We start from the raw sequence: 25,927 nt of genomic DNA, 5'->3' as shown, positions 1-25,927 counted from the left end.
CACCGAGAGAGAGAAGCTGTGCTGAAAGAACCACTAAGACGGTGACAAAACCGTGATTTATGTTTGTTGTAGTTTAAAGATTATCCTATTGTGTTCTTGTTTCATCTGGAGAAGAAGATGTGTGTTTTTCCTTGGAAGATTTTTCATTGATTATGTTTGAATGTTTTTGTTGACAAAATACTCTCAATGGAGAACAGTGTTCAATCAGAAAAACCTTTTTCCTGACTCGTTTATTCCACCTTCCCGCTTTAGAGTGACGCCTAATTACTTGGTACGCTCACACTAGCTTCATGTCCACATCCCCGTTCAACCCTAGCCCCAACCACAACCCTAACCCTAGCTTCATGTCCACATCCCCGTTCAACCCTAGCCCCAACCACAACCATAACCCTAGCTTCATGTCCACATCCCCGTTCAACCCTAGCCCCAACCACAACCACAACCCTAGCTTCATGTCCACATCCCCGTTCAACCCTAGCCCCAACCACAACCCTAACCCTAGCTTCATGTCCACATCCCTGTTCAACCCTAGCCCCAACCACAACCCTAACCCTAGCTTCATGTCCACATCCCCGTTCAACCCTAGCCCCAACCACAACCCTAACCCTAGCTTCATGTCCACATCCCCGTTCAACCCTAGCCCCAACCACAACCCTAACCCTAGCTTCATGTCCACATCCCCGTTCAACCCTAGCCCCAACCACAACCCTAACCCTAGCTTCATGTCCACATCCCTGGTTCAACCCTAGCCCCAACCACAACCCTAACCCTAGCTTCATGTCCACATCCCCGTTCAACCCTAGCCCCAACCACAACCATAACCCCTGAGCTGGCTATGACCTCAAGTGTTATGTCATCTACCTACTACTCCATACATTATTCAATCTCACATTGAGGAGCTGGACCCCTATGCAGTCTAGCATATTATAAATCATAATAAAGCCACGGAGCTGTCTAGGACCTTGCTGTTCTGTGTCATATGTGAGCTTCTGCATATAGCTACACCATACAGGTTGAACCGCACCTTGAAGAGCTGGACCCCTATGCAGGAGAATATGAAGTCGAGCAGCATGGTGACCAGGACGATGTTGCCGATGGTTTTGATGGCTACAAACACACACTGGACCACGTGCTGTGAAAAAGATTACACATACAGGTCAGATCACCAGCTGTGTGGCAATGCATTTCTATAGAAATACGTGTGTGTGTGTGTGTGTGGTGTACAGTACCTTCAGGCCCTTGGCTCTGTTGATAGCCCTTAGAGGTCTCAGCACCCTCAACACCCTGAGAATCTTCACCACTGAGATGGCACTGGACCTAGAGTCCGACGGCAGACACATGACAGCCTTCACAATGTGCTCGTCCCAGCAGTCGAAGCTGGTTGAAATGACGTCACGCGTGTATCTCTACAGCGCTCTATTGCATCTCTACGGCGCCACTCAGACATCGAGAACGACACCGAGTGTACAAAGCCTTTATCGAACACCTTCCTACTATTGAGTTGCAACCCCCTTTTATTTCCTGAACAGCCTCGATTCGTCCGGGGCACGGACTCTACAAGGCGTCGAAAGCGTTCCACGCGGATTCAAGTGATATTTTAACAGGTGACATCAACAAGGGATCACAACTTTCACCTGGATTCACCTGGTCAGTCTATGTCATGCAAAGAGCAGGTGTTTCCAACGTTTCGTAAACTCTGTGTATATCCAAAGGACTAATACAGTAACACTACATATTTACTATCATCCAACAGGATAGCGACACTCACTCCATTCCCATGGACAACAGAGACACGCCCACCACCAGCAGGTCCAGCATGTTGAAGGAGTTACGGCAGAAAGAGCCTGGATGCAGGAAGGCTCCATACACCGTCATCTGGAGGGGGAACACTTGGGTTATAACATACACTAGCTGTCACCAGGGTAATGTCCTAAATATTATACCATTTCATCCAATAGGAATTTAGACCACTTTACCTTCAGCACAATCTCAATGGTGAACACAGTGGTGAAGACAATATCAGCATAAGCCAAGACCTGCAGAAAAGGGAGGGTTGGTCGAGTTATCATCACATAGCGAAGTCATTCACATAGCGTACTTTACACCAGGGGTTCTCGAAGGGGAGTCCGAGGTACTGCAGAGGGTCCACAGCCAGATCTCAATATATATACATTTTGATGAATATTACTAACTACAGATGAAACAACTTTTGGCCAAGGGATCTGTGGAATAAGTTTAAATTGTGTTATACAATACAAGGGTATTCATCTACAATGTATGTTCTTAACCCTAGGCAACATGGGCCTGGGATAATCACAGGGATACGGGTATTCATCTACAATGTATGTTCTTAACCCTAGGCAACATGGGCCTGGGATAATCACAGGAATACGGGTATTCATCTACAATGTATGTTCTTAACCCTAGGCAACATGGGCCTGGGATAATCACAGGGATACGGGTATTCATGTACAACGTATGTTCTTAACCCTAGGCAACATGGGCCTGGGATAATCACAGGGATACGGGTATTCATCTACAATGTATGTTCTTAACCCTAGGCAACATGGGCCTGGGATAATCACAGGGATACGGGTATTCATCTACAATGTATGTTCTTAACCCTAGGCAACATGGGCCTGGGATAATCACAGGGATACGGGTATTCATGTACAACGTATGTTCTTAACCCTAGGCAACATGGGCCTGGGATAATCACAGGGATACGGGTATTCATCTACAACGTATGTTCTTAACCCTAGGCAACATGGGCCTGGGATAATCACAGGGATATGGGTATTCACAGTGATAAAATGTTTAGAGTTGAGGGAAATTAGCTTGAAAACAGCACAATTTTCTCTCCGATGCCAAGACATTGGCCTTTAAAAGACACAGTCATAGATAACAATGGCACATAAGGAGTTTTACTAATTCGTGTTGTGTTCCGATTATGAGGAAACCTGATTAATTTGCTATCACAAAAGGGTTCCCCGGCCACAAAAAGTTTGAGAACCTTTGCTTTACACTTTGTCCTTTTATGGAACGTTTATTGATGTTTCATTTTGAATGCACTTTATTTCAAATCTTATTTTATTTGATGTGTTTGACTGGAACACATTAGAAGACACCACTTAGTAGGATGTCCAATCAAAAACACATATTTTGACCAATGGGTAAATGGTGTAGTCTAAACCTCATGTCTCTATCATAATCTGTTCAAAGGTTATTGTAGTTTTTACCCTTGCAGGTGAACAAAATTAAGGTGAATAATTCAATGGAGGCCGGAGAAAAAATGTTGTCAAAAATATACAGTACGAGTCAAAAGTTTGGACCCACCTGCTCATTCAAGGGTTTTTCTTGATGTTAACTATTTTCTACATTGTAGAATAATAGTGAAGACATCAAAACTATGAAATAACAATACGGAATTAGTAAAAAAATGTTTTTAAAGAGTTAAATAAATACAAATATAATTTGAGATTCTTCAAAGTAGCCTTATGTCTTATATATCAGTATTCGTTTTTCATATTAATGTGAAATTGTTGTCCTTTTTAGTAGATTTATTGCAAAAGCAAACGTATCTCTGTGAAATGTCAACGGAGCACTGAGCGTACTGTAAGCTTAATTTTTTTACATTTCAGCTCCGTGTCATGTCGATTTTGCTTTTTGCGACCCACGGAAAAAATTTGCAGACGACCACAACATATGAAATCCTCAAAAGTCTGTGAGAAAGTACCGTTGCTCTGTCAACAGAGAACAGTGCTTATTATCAGATGTATTAGCTTACAAAATCAGACTTTTTGGATACAATGTTAATGATATGTTAGAGAAAGACCCTACTGAAGAATTCAGAACACAAATTGTATTTTATAACATAAGGAAGATTCACCAAAGCGTGTTTTCATCCAGAGTAGATAGACACCCTACACTTAGACTTCCTAATGGAACAAAGCTTGAGCACCTTATTCCTGAATGACTTGGGGTCTATGGGATCCTCAGCGGCCAGTGATATACTACTGAGGAGGATGAAGAGCAGGATGAAGTTGGTGAAGGGGGTGGCATTGACGATCCTATGACACAGTTTACGAAACCTGACCACGGAGGGAACACAAACACACACACACACACGCACACAAAGAAAAGACAACAACTTCAACTTACATAGGTATTGTAACATCCGACGGGAACACGAGGCCAATTTATTATTGAAACATCATTTTAATAGCAGTCTAATAAGATGTCAGATTACAACCCATTGTTCATTGTTGGCCTGAATTGAATTGAATAGGGAATGTGTTGGTCTGTGCGACTCACTTGTTCTCCGGTCCGAAGATAAAAAAGGAGTAGGTCTCCGGCATAGGAACCTCTTCCTCTTTCAGCTGGAGATCAGCCATTGGTCGAGGCCGTGGGCTCTCAGGGATAGCAGGCTCCTCCTCCTCATCATCACCTAGAACAGAAGGCGTCGTGGATAGGATAGTTGGTAGTTGGCAGTCATTCAATTATTGTACAGTAAATTCATTATTGACAGGTTTTTTTATGGTGCGCAATCCTTTTTCTTTTATTAAAGTAATTTATAACCAGATTTTTGTTTTAATAAGGCCTCCATATTTGTTTTAGGTTCATAAACATAAGACATAGTGTAGCAATAGTCGGATTCCAAGTCTGTTTGTGCTGTCTTGCCAACTCCAGGTGCAGTGATCTGTGAGCTGCTCTGACAGCTGGTGCTTAAAGTTAGTGAGGGAGATATGAGTCTCCAGCTTCAGTGATTTTTGCAGTTCATTCCAGTCATTGGCAGCAGAGAACTGTAAGGAAAGAGCGGCCAAAGGAGGAATTGGCTTTGGGGGTGACCAGTGAAATATACCTGCTGGAGCGTGTACTTCGGGTGGGTGCTGCTATGGTGACAATTGAGCTGAGATAAGGCGGGGCTTTACCTAGTAAAGACTTGTAGATGACCTGGAGCCAGTGGGTTTGGCGACGAGTATGAAGCGAGGGCCAGGCAACGAGAGTGTACAGGTCGCAGTGGTGGGTAGAATATGGGGCTTTGGTGACAAAACGGATGACACTATGATAGACTGCATCCAATTTGTTGAGTAGAGTGTTGGAAGGTAAATTCCAACACCGAAGTCGAGGATCGGTAGGATGGTCAGTTTTACGAGGGTATGTTTGGCAGCATGAGTGAAGGATGCTTTGTTGTGAAATAGGAAGCCGATTCTATATTTAATTTTGGATTGGAGATGCTTAATGTGAGTCTGTAAGGAGAGTTTGCAGTCTAACCAGACACCTAGATATTGTAGTTGTCCACATATTCTAAGTCAGAACCGTCCAGAGTAGTGATGCTAGACGGGCGGGCAGGTACGGGCAGTGATCGGTTGAAGAGCATGCATTTAGTTTTACTTGCATTTAAGAGCAGTTGGAGGTCACGGAAGGACAGTTGTATGGCATTGAAGCTTGTCTGGAGGTTAGTTAACACAGTGTCCAAAGCAGGGCCAGATGTATACAGAATGGTGTTGTCTGCGTAGAGGTGGATCAGAGAATCACCAGCAGCAAGAGCAACATCATTGATGTATACAGAGAAAAGAGTGTCGTGGTAATTTTCTGTATTAGTAAATGAGGAGAGTTTACAAACCACACACCAGTCAGAGTTATACTTAAACTTCATCTTTAATTATATGAGCTTCACCATAACCCTTTGACTCTCAGATCAATTCAGTGTCTATAAATGAATTCTGAGAGTGCCTATAAGAGAATACCAAGATCTTTTATAGCCAAGATACACCCCTCTCAACTTACATGATGAACCACAGATCTTAGGAACAGTTCACAAAGAAAGACTTTTACTTGAGAGAGGAGTATCCCGTAGCCAGATAGCATTAGCTATAAATTATCGTTCAGTTTGGTCTCTCAGACGAGGTTCTAATCTCGTTCCAAAACATTACCTCATCCAATGGCATATATCAATTGTCAACTTTAGATACTCCCATCTCAATAACACCTCAATCCTGGACAAGCTCACTGAGGGGAGTGACCCTCTAGGTCATATACTATTAAAGATAAGTGCAACATCAGAGGGGTAATACAATGGTTCCAGACACTGCTATACTCCTCCCCCCAATGGGAAAAGGAGGGAGTGACTGGTGTACAGACATTGTGGAGCCCTTCACATGGTTTAACGGATATATTCACATATGAAGACAATGTTCAAACCTGACCTCTCCCCTCTCTGGGCCCCAAGTGACTTTTCCCTAGCTGAGAAGGGAAAAGTGCAACTGCCAACAGTATAGTCCAAAAGGAGACATCCCAATGATAAGTATCTCACATAAGCATATTATGAAAGTAAATAAAACATCTTATTTATCTATGTTACCCAACTAATTCTGATTCATCCGCAACAAGAGTCAGCCCGAGAATTGAACCCTGTGGCACCCCCATAGAGACTGCCAGAGGTCCGGACAACAGGCCCTCCGATTTGACACACTGAACTCTATCAGAGAAGTAGTTGGTGAACCAGGCGAGGCAGTCATTTGAGAAACCAAGGCTGTTGAGTCTGCCGATAAGAATGTGGTGATTGACAGAGTCGAAAGCCTTGACCAGGTCGATGAACACAGCTGCACAGTATTGTCTCTTATCGATGGCGGTTATGATATCGTTTAGGACCTTGAGCTCTCGTCGAGGATGAGCACAACAACCTCAGACAACTCATATTTCCGATTCCCGGATAATGGCTGGATAACAACAAAAGCATGTGTGGTAGTACAGCCTTTAAAAGGCAGTGGACAGCGTGTAAGAATAGACTGGACTTAAAAAGATGATGATCTTTGGGATGAGCGGCTAATAATAATTAGGTGGGGCTATTCTTATACTGACTGTACCGCGGCTAGGAGAGCAGCACCGATGGTCATTCAATCCAATGCCGTGACGTCAACATCAAGCAGTAGCTTTCCTACTGCAATTAGCTATCGACGATTAGATTCAGTTGCTTCTTTTTTATTGTAACGGTTCGATTAGCAGAAGTGAGATTCAGATGATAGTACAGTAGTGTATGCTGGGATCATTCCTGAAGCCTTGCCTGGCCTAGGGCTGGCTCAGACAGTGCCTACCACCTACCTGGGAAGTCTGCTGAAGGGAAGGGATCCTTCACCTCCTTCACGTTGGATTCAAACTCATCAACTTTCAGCTGGAATTGAAAACAACGGATATGTAATGAGACAGGTTTATAAACAGCTAAAAACATAGAGATTTTCAGAATACAAGAGACACAGCTAACTAAATACCACACATGGACCCAGCATCAGCTCATTGACAGCTTAATGGCACAGTACACAGTAGGCTATCAGTGCCATCTCAACACCTGGTTCAGGACTGAAATAGTGAAATGTAACCCTGCACCAAGAGATGTGGTGTTAGATCCTGTTGGCTCAGTAGCCCTCTTTGCTGACTGACCGTAGCGGTGGTGGGAATCCACTCTATCTTAGTTCTCTGCCCGGCCAGCTTCTTAATGCTAGGCTTAGTTAACTAACCTCATACACTAACCTGCCAGGTACAGACAGAGGACTCTTGAGTCAGCAGTACTAACCTTAGCAGTGGTGGGAATCCCCTCTATCTTAGCCCTCTGTTCAGCCAGTTTCTTAGCCAGCAGAACCCTCTCCTCATCAGCCTTGTCTGGCATGTTGGCCCTGGTAGGAACAGGTGGAGAGAGAGGGAGAACAGAGGAACATTTAGTTGTAATAAAGTATGTAGAGCTAACAAGCGGCTGATTAAGATGGGAAAGGAAGGAAGATCAAGATAAAGGAGGATAGAGAAAGTTGAGCAAACAGCAGCTAACATCCAGTACTTGACATGGGCAGGAGTTCACCGCAACTGTGTACCGGCACCTCAGATTTGGTTCTTCTTGACTTCCCGCACCTCCTTTAGAATATTAGCTCAAAGGTATTATGGAGCTCCTGCAACTAAATATATAAGCGGTGCCGGCACACAAAATGAGTACTGGGTCTAAGTCTAAGTCAAGCACTGCTAACATCTTCTTTATTTAGCTCTTTCTGCAATGGTGCCAAACAAGAGTGTGTTGAGTCAAAGGAGGGTTGTTGTGTTTACCTGAGCAGTTTCCGCCTCTTTCGCTCCTCTGCTTTGTCTTTCTGGGCGGCCGTCAGGCTCTCTGCTTCTGCCAGGTTGTCGACAGCGATGGCCAGGAACACGTTGAGGAGGATATCTGTTCACACAGCACTCAGGAAACAACAGCCCTGTACTTGGGCCTGCTCTTAGCTATGCCACAGTCTAGCCTTGTAATTACACAATTATTTACATCCCATTAAACAAGCCCTATTTCTGTAACCAAACACGTCACAAACTATTCTATCTTGACCGACGGTAACAAAAATGTTCATCGAGTTGGCCAGTAACCACACTGCTAACCCGATGCCGAACCTTACATTAAGACAAAAGTTCAACTTTGTTTTCACACATTTTTATGACAAAGCCACTTTTGACTTTGTGGCTGTGGTAACTAGTGACAACCGATCACCTGAGGGGTACTGCCATCACCACAGTAGCCTACCACGGCCTGAGGATGATGATGTCAACCCGAGACTCAAACACTACAGAGTCCACCCCCTGGATCCTTCCTCTACAGCCGTTGGCTTCATCTCAGTCTCCGCCTGAATCCCCTCACATTCCATTTCCTCAATAAATATTCTAAACCTTTTTCAATGTACTGGTGAAGTGAAGGATACAGTTTCCACAGGTGAAGAGGATGATGAAGTAGCTGCTGACTAGGATGCCAGGGAAGACTGGTCCACCGTAAGCCATGATACCATTATACATGATGGAGTTCCAGTCCTCCCCTGTCAGAACCTGAATGAAGAGGAGGAAGTCATTCCATCCAAATCCGACAGTCCGGCCAGTCAGTCAACACATCACGCAACAATAGAAAGCACAATACCTGGAAGACACTGATGAGCGCCTGGGGGAAGTTGTCAAAGTTACTGCGTCTGATCTCCTGGTCTGGGAAGTTGAACTTCCCCCCGAACACCTGCATGCCCAGCAGGGAGAAAATTACGATGAAGAGGAAGAGGAGGAGGAGCAGCGAGGCGATGGAACGGACTGAGTTTAACAGGGAGGCAATCAGGTTACTGAGGGAGGTCCAATACCTGAGAGCGGGGAGAATAGTGGGCTGTTATCAGAGATATACTGTACAGTGGTACTTAGGTGAAAGGTTTACTGACAGTGCGCTCACGAAAATAAAAAGCTACTTTTCCTCTTAGGGCCATTAGACTATATCAAATGTTTGTTTACATTGACTCTGATTATATTACTGATGTCATATCATATCGTTGATCTCGGCATTTCAAATGCAATGCTTGGCAAGTTCTGTTTTTTTGTTGACTCATTAAACTTGGAAAGCACAGAGATCCCACTCAGTGATTGTGAGACACCGGAGAACAAACCCCAAAATCATAGCAACAGCTGTGTCACCAAATGTTAAATCGCTCTGAATAGCAAACGATTGGTCAATAAATGCTCTTCCAGTGAGGTGACTTACTTGGTGACCTTTAGCAGTCTCAGCAGGCGGATGCAGCGGAGGACAGAGATGCCGAGAGGGGACATGACGTCAGCAGTGACCAGGATGATCTCGAGGATGCCCACGCTCACCACGAAGCAGTCGAAGCGGTTGAACAGGGACAAGAAGTATTGAGGCAGGCCCAGAGCGTACATCTTCACAAACATCTCCAGCGCAAACAGGGTCAGCAGCACCTTGTTGGCATTATCTGAGAAAGGACACAGGAAACAACGAGGACAAAGGGATAGGCAAGAGGTAACCGATAAGAAATCAGGGATAGGCAAGACAGGCCCCTAAGAACTGATCTTTGTTGGCACTACCTGACACCAGAGAGAATAACACAGCTAAGTAAGTGGAGGCTGGTGGGAGGAGCTATAGGAGGATGGGCTCATTATAATGGCTGGAATGGAATTCATGGAACGGAGTCAAACATGTGGTTTCCATATGTGTGATGTGTTTGATACTGTTTCCATTGATTCCTTTCCAGCCATTACAATGACCATGTCCTTCTATAGCTCCTCCCACCAGCCACCATCTAAGTAATATTTTATTTGTGAGTGAAGGTTATCTTTTTCATTGCAAGTCGGAATACTTTCTGCTGGGAACAAACACCCAAAGGCTTAGGTTATCGAATCCCCTTTGGGTTATTCAAATATGTATTTTGGGAGAAGCAAAAGAGTGAGCAGACATTTCCTTATGGCTTTTTCTCTTCGCCTGACGACTCACACTAAATTCTTCCGCAGCTCTGTCGCTCGCTGCGTACTTTACTCTGCCGCCATTGAAGTCATTTGTGGTGTCGAGGGGCGTGGTACAAAACAAAGTCATCAGCGATAGGATCTTCTCTAACCAATCATAGTAACAAATCCAATGAGACATTTCCAAACCGCCGCTTTACCCACGTGTGTTCTGGCCCAATCCACCGGTTTCTGTACCAATCAGGCGGCCCCGAATGGGTTCGCATCCGGTGAAGGGTCGGTCGGGCAGGTATTCAGATCCAGACTCATTGGGGAGAAGAAATAACGTCCGTAGGCGTGATGTAACATTTGGCCGGAGCAAGGAGTCTGGGTTGCCAGGCAATTATTCTATATATATATATATATATATATATATATATATATATATATATATATATATATTGGACCTTCTTTTTGTCCTGTTCCTGTTATTATTTTGGATGTGCGTAAAACCCCCCGCATTCATTATCGGCAAGACAGGGTGCTAAGAACTGACCCTGAGACAGCAGGACGTTTGATGTAGTTTATGGTTTGTACTGGGAGCTGCTATTTCTGTACTAGAGGCTCAGGTTCTGTCTATGGGGGTAACATTAGTAAACTAAAAAAAAGTCACCATAAGTAAAAGAGGTCACAGTATATATAAAGAGATAAAGACATAACAGAAACGAGATACAATACACTTGTGTATGCTTATGTGCCAAAATTCTGACCTGAGATCTGCATAACGCAATATTTTTGTGCAAGTATCTTATTGACATCAATGAACGATTTAAGCGAAAGCCTGAGTTGTGGCAGCTTATCTTTACTCTGAATCGGGCCAATGCAGAACATGCTTCCTAGATGTACTAGTCAATGGCAGCATCAGTGAGAGCGTAAAACAGACCTTATATAGTAGTGTGTGCATGAGTGTGTGTGTGTATGTATGTTTGTGAATGCCTGCATGCCTGCGTGCATGCGTGTGTGTGTGTGTGTGTGTGTGTGTGTGTACCTTGTACAGTAGTAAGCATGTCTGACTGGTGGTGATGTTCACTAGCGATGGCAATAGTATTCAGGAAGACCACCAGAATCACAGACCAATAAAATGTCTTTGATTTTACATAGACGAGACACTTCATCCTGAAGAACCGGTTCCAGCGACGAGCCTGACGACTGGGGAGAGAGGAGAGGAGGAGAGACAGAGAGAGAGAGAGGGAGAGAGAGAGGGTTGAGAGAGAAAGAGATGGAAAGAGGGAGGAGAAATGAGAGACAAGAGGGGGAGAGAGGAGAGGAGGAGAGACAGAGAGAGGAGAGAGGGAGAGAGGGTTGAGAGAGAAAGAGAGGGAAAGAGGGAGGAGAAATGAGAGACAAGAGGGGGAGAGAGGAGAGGAGGAGAGACAGAGAGAGAGGAAGAGAGAGAAAGAGAGAGAGAGAGGGAGAGAGGGAGAGAGGGAGAGAGAGGAAATGAGAGAGAGAGGGAGAAAAACAGAGGGAGACAGAGAGAGCAGAGAGGGAGAGAATGAGGGAGAGAGAGAGAGAGAGAGAGAGAGAGGGAGAGAGAGGAAGAGAGAGAGAGAGAGGGGAGAGAGAGGAAGAGAGAGAGAGAGAGAGAGAGAGAGGGAGAGAGAGAGGGAGAAAAACAGAGGGAGACAGAGAGAGCAGAGAGGGAGAGAATGGTCTGAAGTCAGTTACCGTGTCTATGATCTGTAAAAAAAATATATATATATTACATTTAAATGATGTATTGCTTATGTTTTTATCTCCGTACTCACTAATAGTACACCACCCGGCTCTCACTCTCCTTCCCTATCAGACTGTCTGTGTCTGCCTCCGTCAAAGGCAGGAGTCCTGCCAAGAATAAACAGAATATTAGGGGGACTTGTATACATTAAGACACCCTACACCCCAACCCACCTCTTGTCTCTTGGCCCTCCAACCCCTACAGGGGGTCAGCTCCCACTCAGCCCAGTCAAAGCTCTTCTCTGTCCTGGCACCCCAATGGTGGAACAAGCTTCCCCTTAACATCAAAACAGCAGAGTCCCTACCCATCTTCCGAAAATGTCTGAAACCCTACCTCTTTGAAGTGCATCTTAAATAAACCCCCAGGGGCACCCCGCCCCAACTTGCCTTTTCTGACTATCACTGACTTTGCTGTTAACTACATTATTGAGGGAACATGTACTTACTATGACTGTGATATGTAGTTGTCTCACCTAGCTATCTTAAGATGAATGCACTCATTTGTAAGTTGCTCTGGATAAGAGTGTCTGCTAAATGACTAAAATATAAAATGCAATGTTGCTCAAATCCCTGGGAACCCCCAGAACAAATCAGACACCCTATAACAATTTAGACGTCGGACACCTCCAAGAGATGTCGGGCACCCTCACGAGTCAATCTACCTTTCCCCTCCTGGTCGTTTTCTAGGACCTCAGCCTGAGTGATCCATTCCATGTAACCCTTCAGGTCCTCATCCAGCTGCTGGGTCTCCCTCAACTTCTGGAACTCCCCTCGGGACTTAGCCTTCTCTCTCTCCTTAGTGAACTCTCTGGGTGTAGGGAAGAGGACAAAAAAAGGTTGTGTAGAAAATAAGAGACATTTCTGATTAAATACACCAGACAAGGTAACTAGAAGAACAGTATACTCTTAGGGAAAAAAGGGTTCCAAAAGGGTTCTTCGGCTGTCCAAATAGGAGAACCATTTTGGGTTCCATGTGGAACCTTCTGTAGAAAGGGTTCTACGTGGAACCCAAAAGGGTTCTATGCGGAACCAAGAAGGGTTCTATGCGGAACCAAGAAGGGTTCTTCAAAGGGTTCTCCTATGGGGACAGCCAATGAGCCTTTCTAGGTTCCAGATAGCACCTTTTTTTTCTAAAAGCGTAGAGTAGAATAGAGGACATGATCATACCCGCTGAGAACACCCAGGACCAGATTGAGCACGAAGAAGGATCCAATTAGGATCAGAGTCACAAAGTAGAGCCAGGGCCACTCGTTTCCTATGGCATCGTTCACCTGCAGGAGAACATCACTACTGCATTGCTACAATGTCACTACAACATAATACACAAGTGTTTCCCAAACTCGGTCCTGGGGCCCCAAAGGGGGGCACATTTTGGTTCCCATAGCACTACACAGCTGATTCAGAAAATCGAATTTGATGACATGTTGATAATTGGAATCAGCTGGGTAGTGCTAGGGCAAAAATCTAAACGTGCACCTCTTGGGGTCCCCAGGACCGAGTTGTCATACAGTCACAAAGGAGAGCCAGGGCCATCATTCACCTGAAGGACAGCACAACATTACTACCAACTACAGCGTCACTACTGTAATACAGTAGGTTGTTTGCTACACCACGACGAAGCTGGATGGGTCATCTATTCTAATACACTGCCTTTAATTAGGTCATTGGGAGGCAAAATAAGCTGTCTGCGGAATCGCAGCCGGATTCTGACTGCATCTCATGTTCTGTGAAGTGCCTAGATGTATGGTCCTCTCAGGTAATGGCACGCCACAGGACCCTGCTGTGAGTCTGCAGTCAGATGCTTCTCATAGGGAGGAGAGACTGACCCAGTAGAGCACATCGGTCCAGCCCTCCATAGTGATAGACTGGAAGACGGTGAGCATGGCGAAACCAAAGTTGTCAAAGTGGGTGATGCCGAAGTTTGGCCCCGCCCAGCCTGAACGACACTCTGTCCCGTTGAGGAGGCAGCGGCGCCCGTTACCGGCCTGGGCACAGGGGGCGGGCCTCTCGTTCTCTAATGTAGCCATGATGTCTGGAGGAGAGAGAGAGAGAGAGAGAGACAACCAAATGTTTTATTGTGAAAGATGTTGATGTGTGGTGACCAGGGTTAGGGTCAATTCTATTTCAATTCCAATAAATTCAGAAAAACCCAATTCCAATTCCAACATTTTGGAGGAAAGGACAGAGAGCGTCACAGAAACATTTTCATTGTGAAAGACGTTGATGTGTGGTGACGTGATCAGTACGCGCTGTATAGCAAAGACTATACAGCACTAACACATTAGCGACCAGGTGCCTTGTTTACAACTCAGACCTCCATCCAAATATTACCTGGTTGTCCAAATATTACCTGGTTGTCCAAATATGACCTGGTTGTCCAAATATGACCTGGTTGTCCAAATATGACCTGGTTGTCCAAATATTACCTGGTTGTCCAAATATTACCTGGTTGTCCAAATATGACCTGGTTGTCCAAATATTACCTGGTTGTCCAAATATTACCTGGTTGTCCAAATATGACCTGGTTGTCCAAATATTACCTGGTTGTCATAGTTGTTTGTCCTCAATGTGAGTGACTTACCTCAAATACTCTTCACATACTCTTTACTATCTACTACTTTGTCGCTTACCTGTGCCAGTCCAGTAGCAGGTCTTGTGCATCTTACACTTAAAGAGCTCCAGACCTACGATGGCGTAGATGGTGACCATGAAGAAGACCAGCAGGCCAATGTGCAACAGGGGCAGCATTGCCTTCAGGATAGAGTTCATCACCACCTGAAGGCCTGGAGGGGAACAAAAGGTAGGAGCTCACTACCTCAGTATTACTTCAATAAAAAAAAAACAGACATATTAGCCAACAATGAGGGTCAATGGTGTGGTAAAGAAACAGAAATGCGCGCTAAGCTAAAACCTGAAGAAACAATATTGTAAAACATAATGGAATGAGATGACAGTGTGACCCACTATGACCCACTGTGAATGTTACTCGAAGCCTGACGAAGAACATTTGGTCGAAACGCTGCACTGGAGAATCAAACAACTGAAACATCAAACAATGTGTGGGCGTGTGTGGGCGTGTGTGGGCGTGTGTGGGTGTGTGTGGGCGTGCGTGGGCGTGTGTGGGCGTGCGTGGGCGTGCGTGTTTGGGTCATGTGTTGGTTCTTACTGGGGACTCCAGTTACGAGACGTAGGGGCCTGAGCACCCTGAATGCCCTGAGGGCCTTCATATCTAACCCTCCTCCCTTCTCCATGTGAATGCCTGCTAGATAGTTGATGGTGTCCAGGGCGATGGTGAAGAGGCTGCAGGAGAAAAACAACAGATAGAATCAGTAACTGGTGACACTTTTACTCTAGGCTCACTACGTACACATTCATAAAGCCTTTATAACAGCTACATAGGACATTATAGAGTGGCATGCAACTAACTGAACACCACAGAGATACTAAACAATCGACTTTCTCTGTAACCTGAAGCCAACTAAAGCCAAGCATAATGCATTGTGGTGTGGTTGTAATGCATTGTGGTGTGGTTGTAATGCATTGTGGTGTGGTTGTAATGCATTGTGGTGTGGGTGTAATGCATTGTGGTGTGGTTGTAATGCATTGTGGGGTGGTTGTAATGCATTGCGGTGTGGTTGTAATACATTGTGGTGTGGTTGTAATGCATTGTGGTGTGGTTGTAATGCATTGCGGTGTGGTTGTAATACATTGTGGTGTGGTTGTAATGCATTGTGGGGTGGTTGTAATGCATTGTGGGGTGGTTGTAATGCATTGTGGTGTGGTTGTAATACATTGTGGTGTGGTTGTAATGCATTGTGGTGTGGTTGTAATGCATTGCGGTGTGGTTGTAATGCATTGCGGTGTGGTTGTAATGCATTGCGGTGTGGTTGTAATGCATTGCGGTGTGGTTGTAATGCATTGTATGCCCCCTTTATAATCTACTGGCATAAAACTGAATGTGACTGTAATACGCTGTTGTGCAGAACCAAACCATACAATGCTAGTTTGATTGATTGGCTTCCATACGGAGCCCTCCCATAAGGGCACGTCTTACCCCATGAAGACAATGACGAAGTCCAGTACGTTCCAAGCGTTCCGCAGATAGGCTCCCTCGTGGAATACAAAGCCGTACGCTATTATCTTCAGAAAGCACTCCAACGTAAAGATCACCAGGAAGATATACTCCAGACTCTCCTGAAAGAGAAAGACACGAAAACTTTGGCAATGAGACTCTTTGCAAAACTCGTCATCTTTACTTATCCAGTAGAAAAGAGACAAGGGAGTTTGTTCCAATTTGCAGTTGTAAAGCTCACGCACAACATACACACCGAACAGGCCGGGATCAGATTTGATACCCAACTCCCGGGTCTAACATCTTTCATTTTAGGAAAGCAAAGAGCCCATCTGCCGGAAAAGACCTATTGACGGCAGTTAGTTCAATAGAGGATGAAAGGCATTTCAAGGCCCACTCTGTGATATTTACTTCTGTTTCTTCCCCCTTCATTAACGATATAAGAAGATAGGAGTGAGCATTTAAGGGAAAATGATTGGGGTCACCTTTGACACAACCGGCTGCTGTAGAATCAAACAGGCTTTAACGGTATTAGATTTGCCAGCCAGCTTGTTCTCTCGCGACAGCTCTGATTAGGCAGGGCCTGGACAGGGTTTAAAGGGATGACGCTGACTCAGTAAGGAGGGACGTATGGTGAGACTGGGTGCCATTGAAGTTTTGTCAGCTACACACACACACACTGGCTCACATACTAACATACTTGCACTCACATAAACAGTAGGCAGAGTGAAAGTATGATGTTTTGTAACCAATGGTTATTAAGGACACAGATCATCTTCTTTGACTTCGTTCGAGCTGATAATGCTACAGACGATAAGTCGGATAAACATTTGATTCCCTGTGGTATTAGCTCTAGCATTGATAGTGTCAGGAAGAGCAGGCAAGCTCACACATAAACAGCACCATGTAGGGTGTCCCTCTGTCTCTATACACACACTGTGGCGGTCGCTAGAACAGACAGGCAGAGGAACTGTGGAACACACAACAACTGCACCGTGACAGACTACATTAACGACAGCTACTTTTCGGGGACTACGTTTAGGCCTTTACATCTCTGTGTTGCCAAATCACTTCCAAGGAGTTCAGTTATTTCCTGGTTCCCCTGACTGTAACAAACCGATTGGATGGATTCAAATAGCTATTCTAAATGTTTTCCACACTGTATTTACATATGTCTGTGCAGTGAAGAACAGTCACAGAACTAAACCCTGCTTGAGTTCTAGTTTGGCCAGGTCTCCATTGAGAAAGAGCTCTTCTGACCTCAAATGGGACTTCCTGGTTAAATAAAGGTTAAATAATGGAATTTGTGAAAAGTGAATTGTCTTGTATATAGCAGCATTGCAGTTGGCTCAGAGTTACTCATCGTTACTCACTGCTTATACTTATTAGTAGTCAATATTCAGATGAACTATTTACGTGTACTGTAGATCTGATCGGTAAAATTACTTTAATAGCCAGCGTCCTTCTAAAGAATAAAACTAACACCACCGTGGTCGTTAGGACAGACAAACACTCCTCAGTCTTTCCAACAAGTCAGTTCATCAAATTCCTGCCCTGCTAGAGCTGCCCTGGTCAACTGTAAGCTCTGTTATTGTGAAGTGGAAACGTCTAGGAGCAACAACGGCTCAGCCGCAAAGTGGTATGCCACACAAGCTCACAGAACGTGTCCTCAGTTGCAACACTCACTACCGAGTTCCAAATTGCCTCTGGAAGCAACGTAAGCACAATAACTGTTCGTAGGGAACTTCATGAAATGGGTTTCCATGGCCGAGTAAAGCTCGCCGCCATTGGACTCTAAAGCAGTGGAAACGTGTTCTCTGGCAGTCTGACATATTAATCTGGGTTTGGAAGATGCGTGGCGAATGAGTGCATAGTGCCAACTGTAAAGTTTGTTGGAAGAGGAATAATGATCTGGGGCTGTTTTTCATGGTTCGGTCTAGGCCCCTTAGTTCCAGTGAAGGGAAATCTTAATGCTACAGCATACAATGACATTCTAGACGATTCTGTTCTTCCAACTTTATGGCAACAGTTTGGGGAAGGCTCTTTCCTGTTTCAGCATGTCAATGCCCCCGTGCACAAAGCGAGGTCCATACAGAAATGGTTTGTCGAGATCGGTGTGGAAGAACTTGACAGGCCTGCACGGAGCCCTGACCTCAACCCCATCAAACACCTTTGGGATGAATTAGAACCCCGAATGCGAGCCAGGCCTAATCGCCCAACTTCAGTGCCTGACCTCACTAACGCTCTTGTGGCTGAATGGATACAAGTCCCAGAAACAATGTTCCAACATCTAGTGGAAAGCCTTCCCAGAAGACTGGAGGATATTATAGCAGCAAAGGTGGGACCAACTCCATATTAATGCCCATGATTTCATGTAGTGTGTAAGCGGGACAGTATGTATAAGTATCTGACTGAGTGTTTCCAGTGACAGTGCTCTGCGTCCGTGAGGTGATGCTGACTGTGAATGCACGTCGACACACTTCTTCTAACAACCAGGGAGGGTGGTCTTCAGACCAGAAGCAATACTACTTGAACCCCGGTCTTATACACCTACTTCTGACGACCAGGGGGAGAGTGGGTTTGTTAATCCAGAGCCCAGAGGACAGCTCCTGTTTCAGGCCTCGCATCCTTGGAATGACTCACTCACCGAGGAGCTGGTGGGTGGGCTGAGAGCCCAGTCAAGGGCCAGCTGAGAGACGAGTCATACAGGATTAATCAGGGAACATTAGGATATCTTATGCCAAATCAGATCTAATGACAGGAATGGCTAGATGGATCATGCTGGGGTTGTAATCTAGGGTGATGAGATGGGTGTGTATCCTATGGACGGACAACACATTAACAGTATGTTGGCCATGGTAGTGTTACTCTGTTGTGATGAAAGGATGTGGAACGTGGACCATAACTTAGTTCCATTTAGCAGATGCTTGTATTCAAAGCAATTTACAGTAGTGCTTGTATTATTCATTCCATATGGATGTCCCCAGCGGAAGTCGAACACACAATCCTGGCGCCGCAAGCGTTCTGCTCTACTAACTGAGACACGCAGGACCATGGCACAGGCAACTAGTTTCTATGTTGTAGAACTACGAGGAAGCAGAACTAGGGAGAGCCAGGCACAGGGTTCGTGAACTTGGGTGCACTAGCTAGCTAGCTAGCTATGTGGCGCTAAGGGGCAGTTGGTGCACTGGGTGTTCCATCTAAACATTCTATACAGTAGGAGTGCCTAAGGTCTGTCTGTCAGGGTCATAGACTGCCATAAAATAACACAATATATGCCACAACAGGTGTAAATGTATGAGTCATCACAGTGTTTACGACCAGATTATAACATATTATGGCAAGTTATGTCAGTTGTGACATATTATGACATGGTTATGACCGTGTGTCAAGTAATGTTTCAACTAATAATTATTAACTGGTTCCACGGGCTTTTTTTGTTTACTCAAATGTTTGGTCCGTGTTACCTTAACAACAAAAATGGTTGGCCTAAGCTTTGCTCCAACAAAAATGATGTGTTTGCTCAACTAAAACAAGTTTGAACAACTAGTTACACACACAGTGCTTTAAACATACATATTTGTCACACGTTGACATGCATTATTACATTGTGCATGTATACTGTAATTATTATTCAACCTGTCCCCAACTGGGATTTGAATTCACAAACTCTTGGTTCACGGCATTCCAAGCTTACAGCTACGCCACCACGTCAATGTCAATTATCAGTTCATCTGACTATTCTCTCTTCATTGATTTACGTAGGTTATTTCTGTCATTTTTTTTTTTGTACGGTTGTCTAAAGTTGGTGGGGCATTTTATTCAGTTTTAACGCAAATCTTTAATCACTAGGATAAATAAAATAGTTTATCTTGAGTGTACTTCTAGCAGAGTTGAGATTGACTTTGAAGTGCGTAGTGTAGCAACACAGGTGAAATCAGTCATTGACCAAGGTGTGGTGGCGTAGCTGTAAGATTGGAATGTCGTGAACCAAGAGGTTGCAAGTTCAAATCCCAGGTGAGGACATGTTGAATATGAATTACTGTAGAAATGAACATGCACAATGTAATCATGAAGAGCAATGTGTGTCAAATATGTATGTTAAAAGCACTGTCTGTGTGTAGAACTAGACTGTGCAAAAATATAAATGCAACATATATTTCATGAGCTGAAATAAAAGATCCTAGACATTTTTCATACGCACAAAAAGCTTATTTCTCTCTAATTTTGGGCACAAATTTGTTAAATCCATAGATTAAGACATAATGAATTCATTTCAATTGACTGATTTCCTTAAATGAACTGTAACTCAGTAAAATCTTTGAAATTGTTGCAGGTTGTGTTTATATTTTTGTTCAGTATAGTTCTCTCTTGTTTGGCCAATGTTTTGGGTTATTCAGGTAATACTTGGGCTGAGAAAAAAAACTGCAGAACCAGTTACTTAAAAATAATGAGTTGAAACAACTAGATTTATTTTCATTGCATGTTCTGTGTGCCTGATCTGAAAGCCTGTCTCTGATCTTCGGAGACAATCCTTACACACACAGCCACGCTCCAGTATTATCGACTAGTTATCTCAAGACACTTTCAAATATTCCTTCAGAAATCCCCTAAGTTATGGGGTGAGTGTATGGAAAAACCTCCTGGGTTGTGGGGTTATGTACAAGTATAACCCTCCGACTCAGAACTATGGCCTGCACCGTACTCCCACACCCACACCCACATCAGTACATCAACACACACCTATGAGCACAGGCCTAAAAATAAAGCCTCAGGATGCTCCTCAGACCAGGCTAGGGAGGGCGAACACCTGCCTAACGCCTGTCTTGCCTTAACAGTCACTGAGTGTGATAAACGTTGGAGACATTAAGAGTCACCTGCTATGTAGAGTGTGATCAATTTATTAAAACTATATCTTATCTATATTTTATTAGGTGCTGTTGATACTTAGCCTGGGTGCCTGTCTATTTCATTATGGATTTGAGCTGGTAAGAGAGCAGTTCAGACTGGCACCCAGCCTAGTTGATAGCGTAGCGGTGTTAAGATGATGAGTGGCTGTTGTCCAGTGTATGCGGACGGAAATCACATCCTGGCTAATCTTGGAACCCAGAAACAAATCTCTCCAGCTAACAGTCTGTCATGAGCGACTATATCCGAACTAATGTCACGGTCTCATTTACCATGCTGGTGTGACACTGTCAAAAACCAAGGCTCCAAAATCTCAACCTCATACTCCCTCAACCTCATACTCCCTCAACCTCATACTCAACCTCTATATAAAACGTTCAGCATGTAAACTAAAACCCTCTCACTGATTCCCTTGCCTCCTAGTCAGTATATTTCCACATGTTGCCCTACGTACAGCACTGTCTTAGCTCTGGAGGCATGTTGAGGATGAGGATGGGACTCAAGGGGCCGATATACTATAGCTGGAGCAGTTAGCTACTGGACAGGACAGTCTGACCTGGCGATGACTCGAAAGGGGAAGCACCGAGATGACCAACTGACTATGACCAAACACTTTGTTTGTTTCGAAGGAGATTACTTGGATTTCAAGCATGTGTGCCATGTATTAGCCTACCAGTCATATGCTAAGGATAGAAGGACACAGCTGTTGTTGTCCAACTGACGACCGTCAAGTTTGTTCAACATGCCTTAGTTGACCTCAGCCACAAAATACCCTCTTACTGCATGTTGATGTGACATCACTCCACTGGGAAAACCCCCCAAATGTAGCCTCAACTGTGGGGTCATTGGAGTCAACACGGGCCAGCAGGTTTTCCTAATGTATGGTATACTCAGTGCATGTCATAATTATGTTACAATCAGAACACACAAACTGAAGATCAGGTCAGTCGTTTCTCACCAGGCTGGTGTTGGTAGCGTTGTTGTCGTCTTCAGGCATGGGTAGGAACACAGCCAAGGCCACACAGTTGGCAAAGATGGTCAGCAGGATGATGATCTCAAAGGGTCTGGAGAGGACGGCTCAGGAAGACAACAACCAGGCAGATACACACAGGGCTAATATTGAAAAATATGAGACTGGACCAGACAGGAACATTGAGCTATTGAGAGATATGCTCTTGTTGTGGATTTCACTGTGATGCTTCCTGAGATACGACCTTGATGGTGAAAACAGTCAAGTGATTTCCTCATTTGTTTTGCGTCTGCATGTCCGTGAACCGATTATTTTAAAATCGTACGCAGAAGAAGTTCTAAATGTAATTGAGTTGCTACTGGCAGCCTGCATTAACCCTGTTGGCCTTGAGATACTCAGCTAGCCTCTAAATCGAAATGCACAACAGATTCGAGCCAATGTCATTTAAGTAGTTGAACATGTTGTTACTCCAACTTTGTGAAAGTGAAAAACTGACACATTTACATTTTTGTCAAAAACAACTTTGTATCAAATTAGTGCCTTTGATTTGATAGCCTGCACATGCGCACTTCGACGCGAGGTGACCGTTAGACCCGATGACGTGTTTCTGCGCTTGAGCTTAGCTAGCTAACATCGCCTTGAAAACAAGTGTGATCCGGGATTTCTATTGGGGAAGCAGTTTCTGCCTATCTTCATACTGTAGATTTTATGTCAACATGAAACACCATTTTAGCAAACTAAAACCGACTTCCTGAGCTTCAAATGGGCCATTGAGTCTTCACATAGGAATTAATGGTGTGGAATCATCAATCACTTTGTCCATATAAAGTTGGACCTGACCCATCATTTTTTGTATTACTGTCCCCAGTGGCAAAAAGTGACATCCCAAACAACACAGAAACTATACAACACCAATGGCTTCTAGCCTCCAACGCATACTTTCTGTCCCTAACTGAAACTAAATAATACAAAACGAAATAAATATTTGTCATTAAAATTAAACTAAATAAAACCTAGCAAATCAGGTCTGAAAACGGACTAAAACGAAACTGAATTAAAAATAAAAACGAATATAAACGGACCATGAACCTGCCATAATCCTGCCCGCCCTGCTCATTCCCACCTCTAAGTGGAGCTATGTCAGAAATCCCCTGCCAGCTCAGCAGCAGTGTCTCAGTGTGATGCCACAGGACAGCTGCACTACTGACCACCAGCCCAGAATATTTACAAACCCTTTAAACACACTTTATACAAACTCAAATAAGTCCCACAAACTCAAATGAGTTGCCTATGATGATGATGCATTACTAAGGTCGGTCTCGTGCATGGCGTTGTGTCTGGCACATAGGAAAAGTCATTTTTACAAGTGTTGTAAAGAGCATATATTTTTAGCTTCTATTTCTAGAACATTCTTCTGCTCCGAGTACCTGAGGCCTGGATTCTGTGAGCACAAAGTGATGTGTAAACAATCAAACTCTTTTTATGGTTGAATGCAAAGAGGATGCTTCATCCTAACAACCGACAATGCCTGCAGAAAGTAGGTGCCATCTTTCATCTATGAATAGGACATCCTGTCAATTGGCAAATCATTTTACAAACCATAATCTATGATGGACACAAGCAGTGGATCTAAGAAATAACAATCTCCATCTCCACCATCAAAAGTCCTTTTGCCTCTGGCCAGGAGAAATAGTGTCGACGAATACTAGATGAAATCTAGATGAAATGTTTTTACCAATGTAAAACCAGCAGACAGCTATAGTAAACGAGACTGATCCGAAAACAGGGTGGGAAACCCCCAGAGTAGGAAAACATCCTTCAACAACCTGTCTTCAGGATCAAGCTGACTGTCATAGACATAGAATAACTAGAATGGGTGGAAAAGCCCCTCAGCTCAGACCATGGCAATTTGAAAGTGCACCTAATAACACAGTAGATGCCGTATATAACACCGTAGATATTATGGCTACTCAACTATATGATACTGGTAGAATATATATCTATGGGCTAACTGTGCCCTAACATTTCAACAATGCTCTTTCCACATAAAAGCAGCCAAGTCAGCCAGACACTAATCACTAAATGAACTGGCTTCATTAACCTTTGGGTCTTTTAAATCGTGCAGGGTTAACCCGTGGATAAGCACTCCCGCACAGTGAAAAGACTGGGGTTACATATACCACATAGACTCTGGGTGGGCAACCCAGGCAGGCTGCATAACAAATGTTTTAACACCTACAACAGTTCCTCAACAGAGATTTGAAAGATGATTATAGACATGGCTGCGCTTAGGAACTAAATGCACCAGCTGGGAAGTTCCCTGTTCAACTATTCGTACACTTTTAGCATGGCAGGCAGATTGCTTTTGCATATGTACTTGGTCTAAAAAAAAAAACATTTGGCAAGTGACACATTTAAAGTCTGTGAAATGTCCAAACGAGAGTGATACTGTAGAATAGAAGGTTCAACCACCAAGCACATAAATGTCGTATAGAGAATATAGGTATGACATGGGTAGAGAGCATACAGAGAGTATAACACCCGACTTCGTCTCGGGCCTTAACAACTCCCGTGCCAACATATCCAACAAACACCTGTACTTCTCAGGCATTATCACTTAAATAAGTCACATGGAACATTTCTTCGACAGAATCAAAGAGCAAGAGTCAGGATTGTGTTAAAGAGCGCAGGGTGCATGTGTGCGCGCCTGCATTTCTGTGTACTGTACGGGCCCTTAAAGGATACTTCCACTCTACGATGTTAATGCAGGCTTTTCTGAAGGGGTTTTTGAGAGTGAAGAAGAAGAGGGATCGGGCGGGGCGAGGGTTACCCCCCGTCGCCTGCATCTTCTTCAACTTATCCCTCTGCTTCCTCTTCAGCTCCTCTTCGTTCATGATGAACGACGTCAACGCAGCCATCGCCGGCTCCCCGCTGGATGCCATACTGTCCTACTGTCCCGCCCGGGACAAAGCTTCTAAATCCTGGGAAGATACGTCCTCTCCTCTAATCACCACCAAATATTCCAGAAACAGTTGTATCTGCTACACAACTTTGTGTAGTGACTCCACTGTGGCCCCACTTAAGTTCCAGAACTTCCACAATCATTAGGTTGTCGGTTCTGTGCTCTCTTCTCTTCTGCCTCCACTCTCTTCCCTCGCTCTCCTTCTTTCTGTCCTCCTGACTCTTGTCTCTCTCCCCCTCAGAGCCACAGGAACAGGGACAGGACAGCGATCCACTTGGCCCAGGCTCCTGTTAGAGGAGTAACCTGCACCAGACCAGGAGAGGAAAACTTAAGAGGAGCTGTCTCTGAGCTGCTTGAAGAACAGCAGCTGGCCCGGCCGCCTCCCTGATTTAAATATAGAGCGCTGACGACGGACTGACTGTAGCCATGCTTGGGGATGGCTAACAGGCTGGAGGTGGAGGGTAGGGGGACTGACAGCAGGGGGGTGGTGTAGGGGAGTAGAGGGGTAGCTAAGGGGGTTTTGGGGGTGAGGGCGTGGGGGACGGTGCGCACAAGGAATGAAGGGGGAAGCACGATCAGTCAGTGATAGAGGAAGTCCTCCTGAGGCAGCAGAAAAAACAGCCTGTACCCAAGAGAGACAGAGAAAGTGTGCAGCTGTCCCCTTACCGAGTAGAGATTTAAAGAAGACACTAAATCTGTGAACATGAAGAAGAGGAAAGAGGGAGGCCAGGAAGGAGGTACTTGTAGCAGCTCTAGCGGCATTGTCTGAACACATGAAAAAGAAGAGGAGAAAAGAGGGAGGAGAGAGGGAGGAAAAGAGGTGTGGATGTTCTTTCTTGCCTTCAGTGGCCAGGGCAGGCTGACTTGTTGTGCTTCTGTGACACAGTGCAGATGGAGGAGTGTTTATATCGTAGTACCAACCCAAACTAGTCTACAGTATAAACATTCTTCATCTGAACAGCACAGTGAGTTGGCAGGCAGGAACACAAAGGATGCATCCCAAATGCCACCC

The 25,927-nt window shown here is 44.6% G+C and overlaps 1 protein-coding gene across 2 annotated transcripts in view; it reads right to left on the bottom strand.

Annotated features, from left to right (window-relative positions):
* The window catches only part of LOC115102692 (dihydropyridine-sensitive L-type skeletal muscle calcium channel subunit alpha-1-like), a 46,906-nt gene extending 21,637 nt beyond the window's left edge, over positions 1-25,269 (bottom strand). Inside the window, exons 1-22 of one of the 2 annotated variants that reach the window (XM_029622906.2) lie at positions 24,699-25,269; positions 21,942-22,047; positions 16,058-16,197; positions 15,170-15,303; positions 14,634-14,786; positions 13,830-14,035; positions 13,171-13,274; positions 12,666-12,811; positions 12,036-12,111; positions 11,276-11,436; positions 9,536-9,761; positions 8,936-9,143; positions 8,727-8,847; positions 8,092-8,206; positions 7,574-7,673; positions 7,105-7,174; positions 4,315-4,447; positions 3,962-4,091; positions 1,977-2,036; positions 1,769-1,875; positions 1,230-1,317; positions 1,025-1,132 (exon numbers count right to left, since the gene is read on the bottom strand). In XM_029622906.2, the coding sequence (XP_029478766.2) occupies positions 1,025-1,132; positions 1,230-1,317; positions 1,769-1,875; positions 1,977-2,036; positions 3,962-4,091; positions 4,315-4,447; positions 7,105-7,174; positions 7,574-7,673; positions 8,092-8,206; positions 8,727-8,847; positions 8,936-9,143; positions 9,536-9,761; positions 11,276-11,436; positions 12,036-12,111; positions 12,666-12,811; positions 13,171-13,274; positions 13,830-14,035; positions 14,634-14,786; positions 15,170-15,303; positions 16,058-16,197; positions 21,942-22,047; positions 24,699-24,895 (2,889 nt within the window). In that variant the 5' untranslated portion in view covers positions 24,896-25,269. The remainder of the gene's footprint in view (positions 1-1,024; positions 1,133-1,229; positions 1,318-1,768; positions 1,876-1,976; positions 2,037-3,961; positions 4,092-4,314; positions 4,448-7,104; positions 7,175-7,573; positions 7,674-8,091; positions 8,207-8,726; positions 8,848-8,935; positions 9,144-9,535; positions 9,762-11,275; positions 11,437-12,035; positions 12,112-12,665; positions 12,812-13,170; positions 13,275-13,829; positions 14,036-14,633; positions 14,787-15,169; positions 15,304-16,057; positions 16,198-21,941; positions 22,048-24,698) is intronic. The other variant, XM_029622905.2, reaches the window with a different exon arrangement.
* Positions 25,270-25,927: the final 658 nt, after the last annotated feature.

This window comes from Oncorhynchus nerka, linkage group LG20 (assembly GCF_034236695.1).
Source record: "Oncorhynchus nerka isolate Pitt River linkage group LG20, Oner_Uvic_2.0, whole genome shotgun sequence".
Classification (NCBI taxonomy): Eukaryota; Metazoa; Chordata; class Actinopteri; order Salmoniformes; family Salmonidae; genus Oncorhynchus; species Oncorhynchus nerka.
This window is presented reverse-complemented; position numbering and strand designations above follow the sequence as displayed.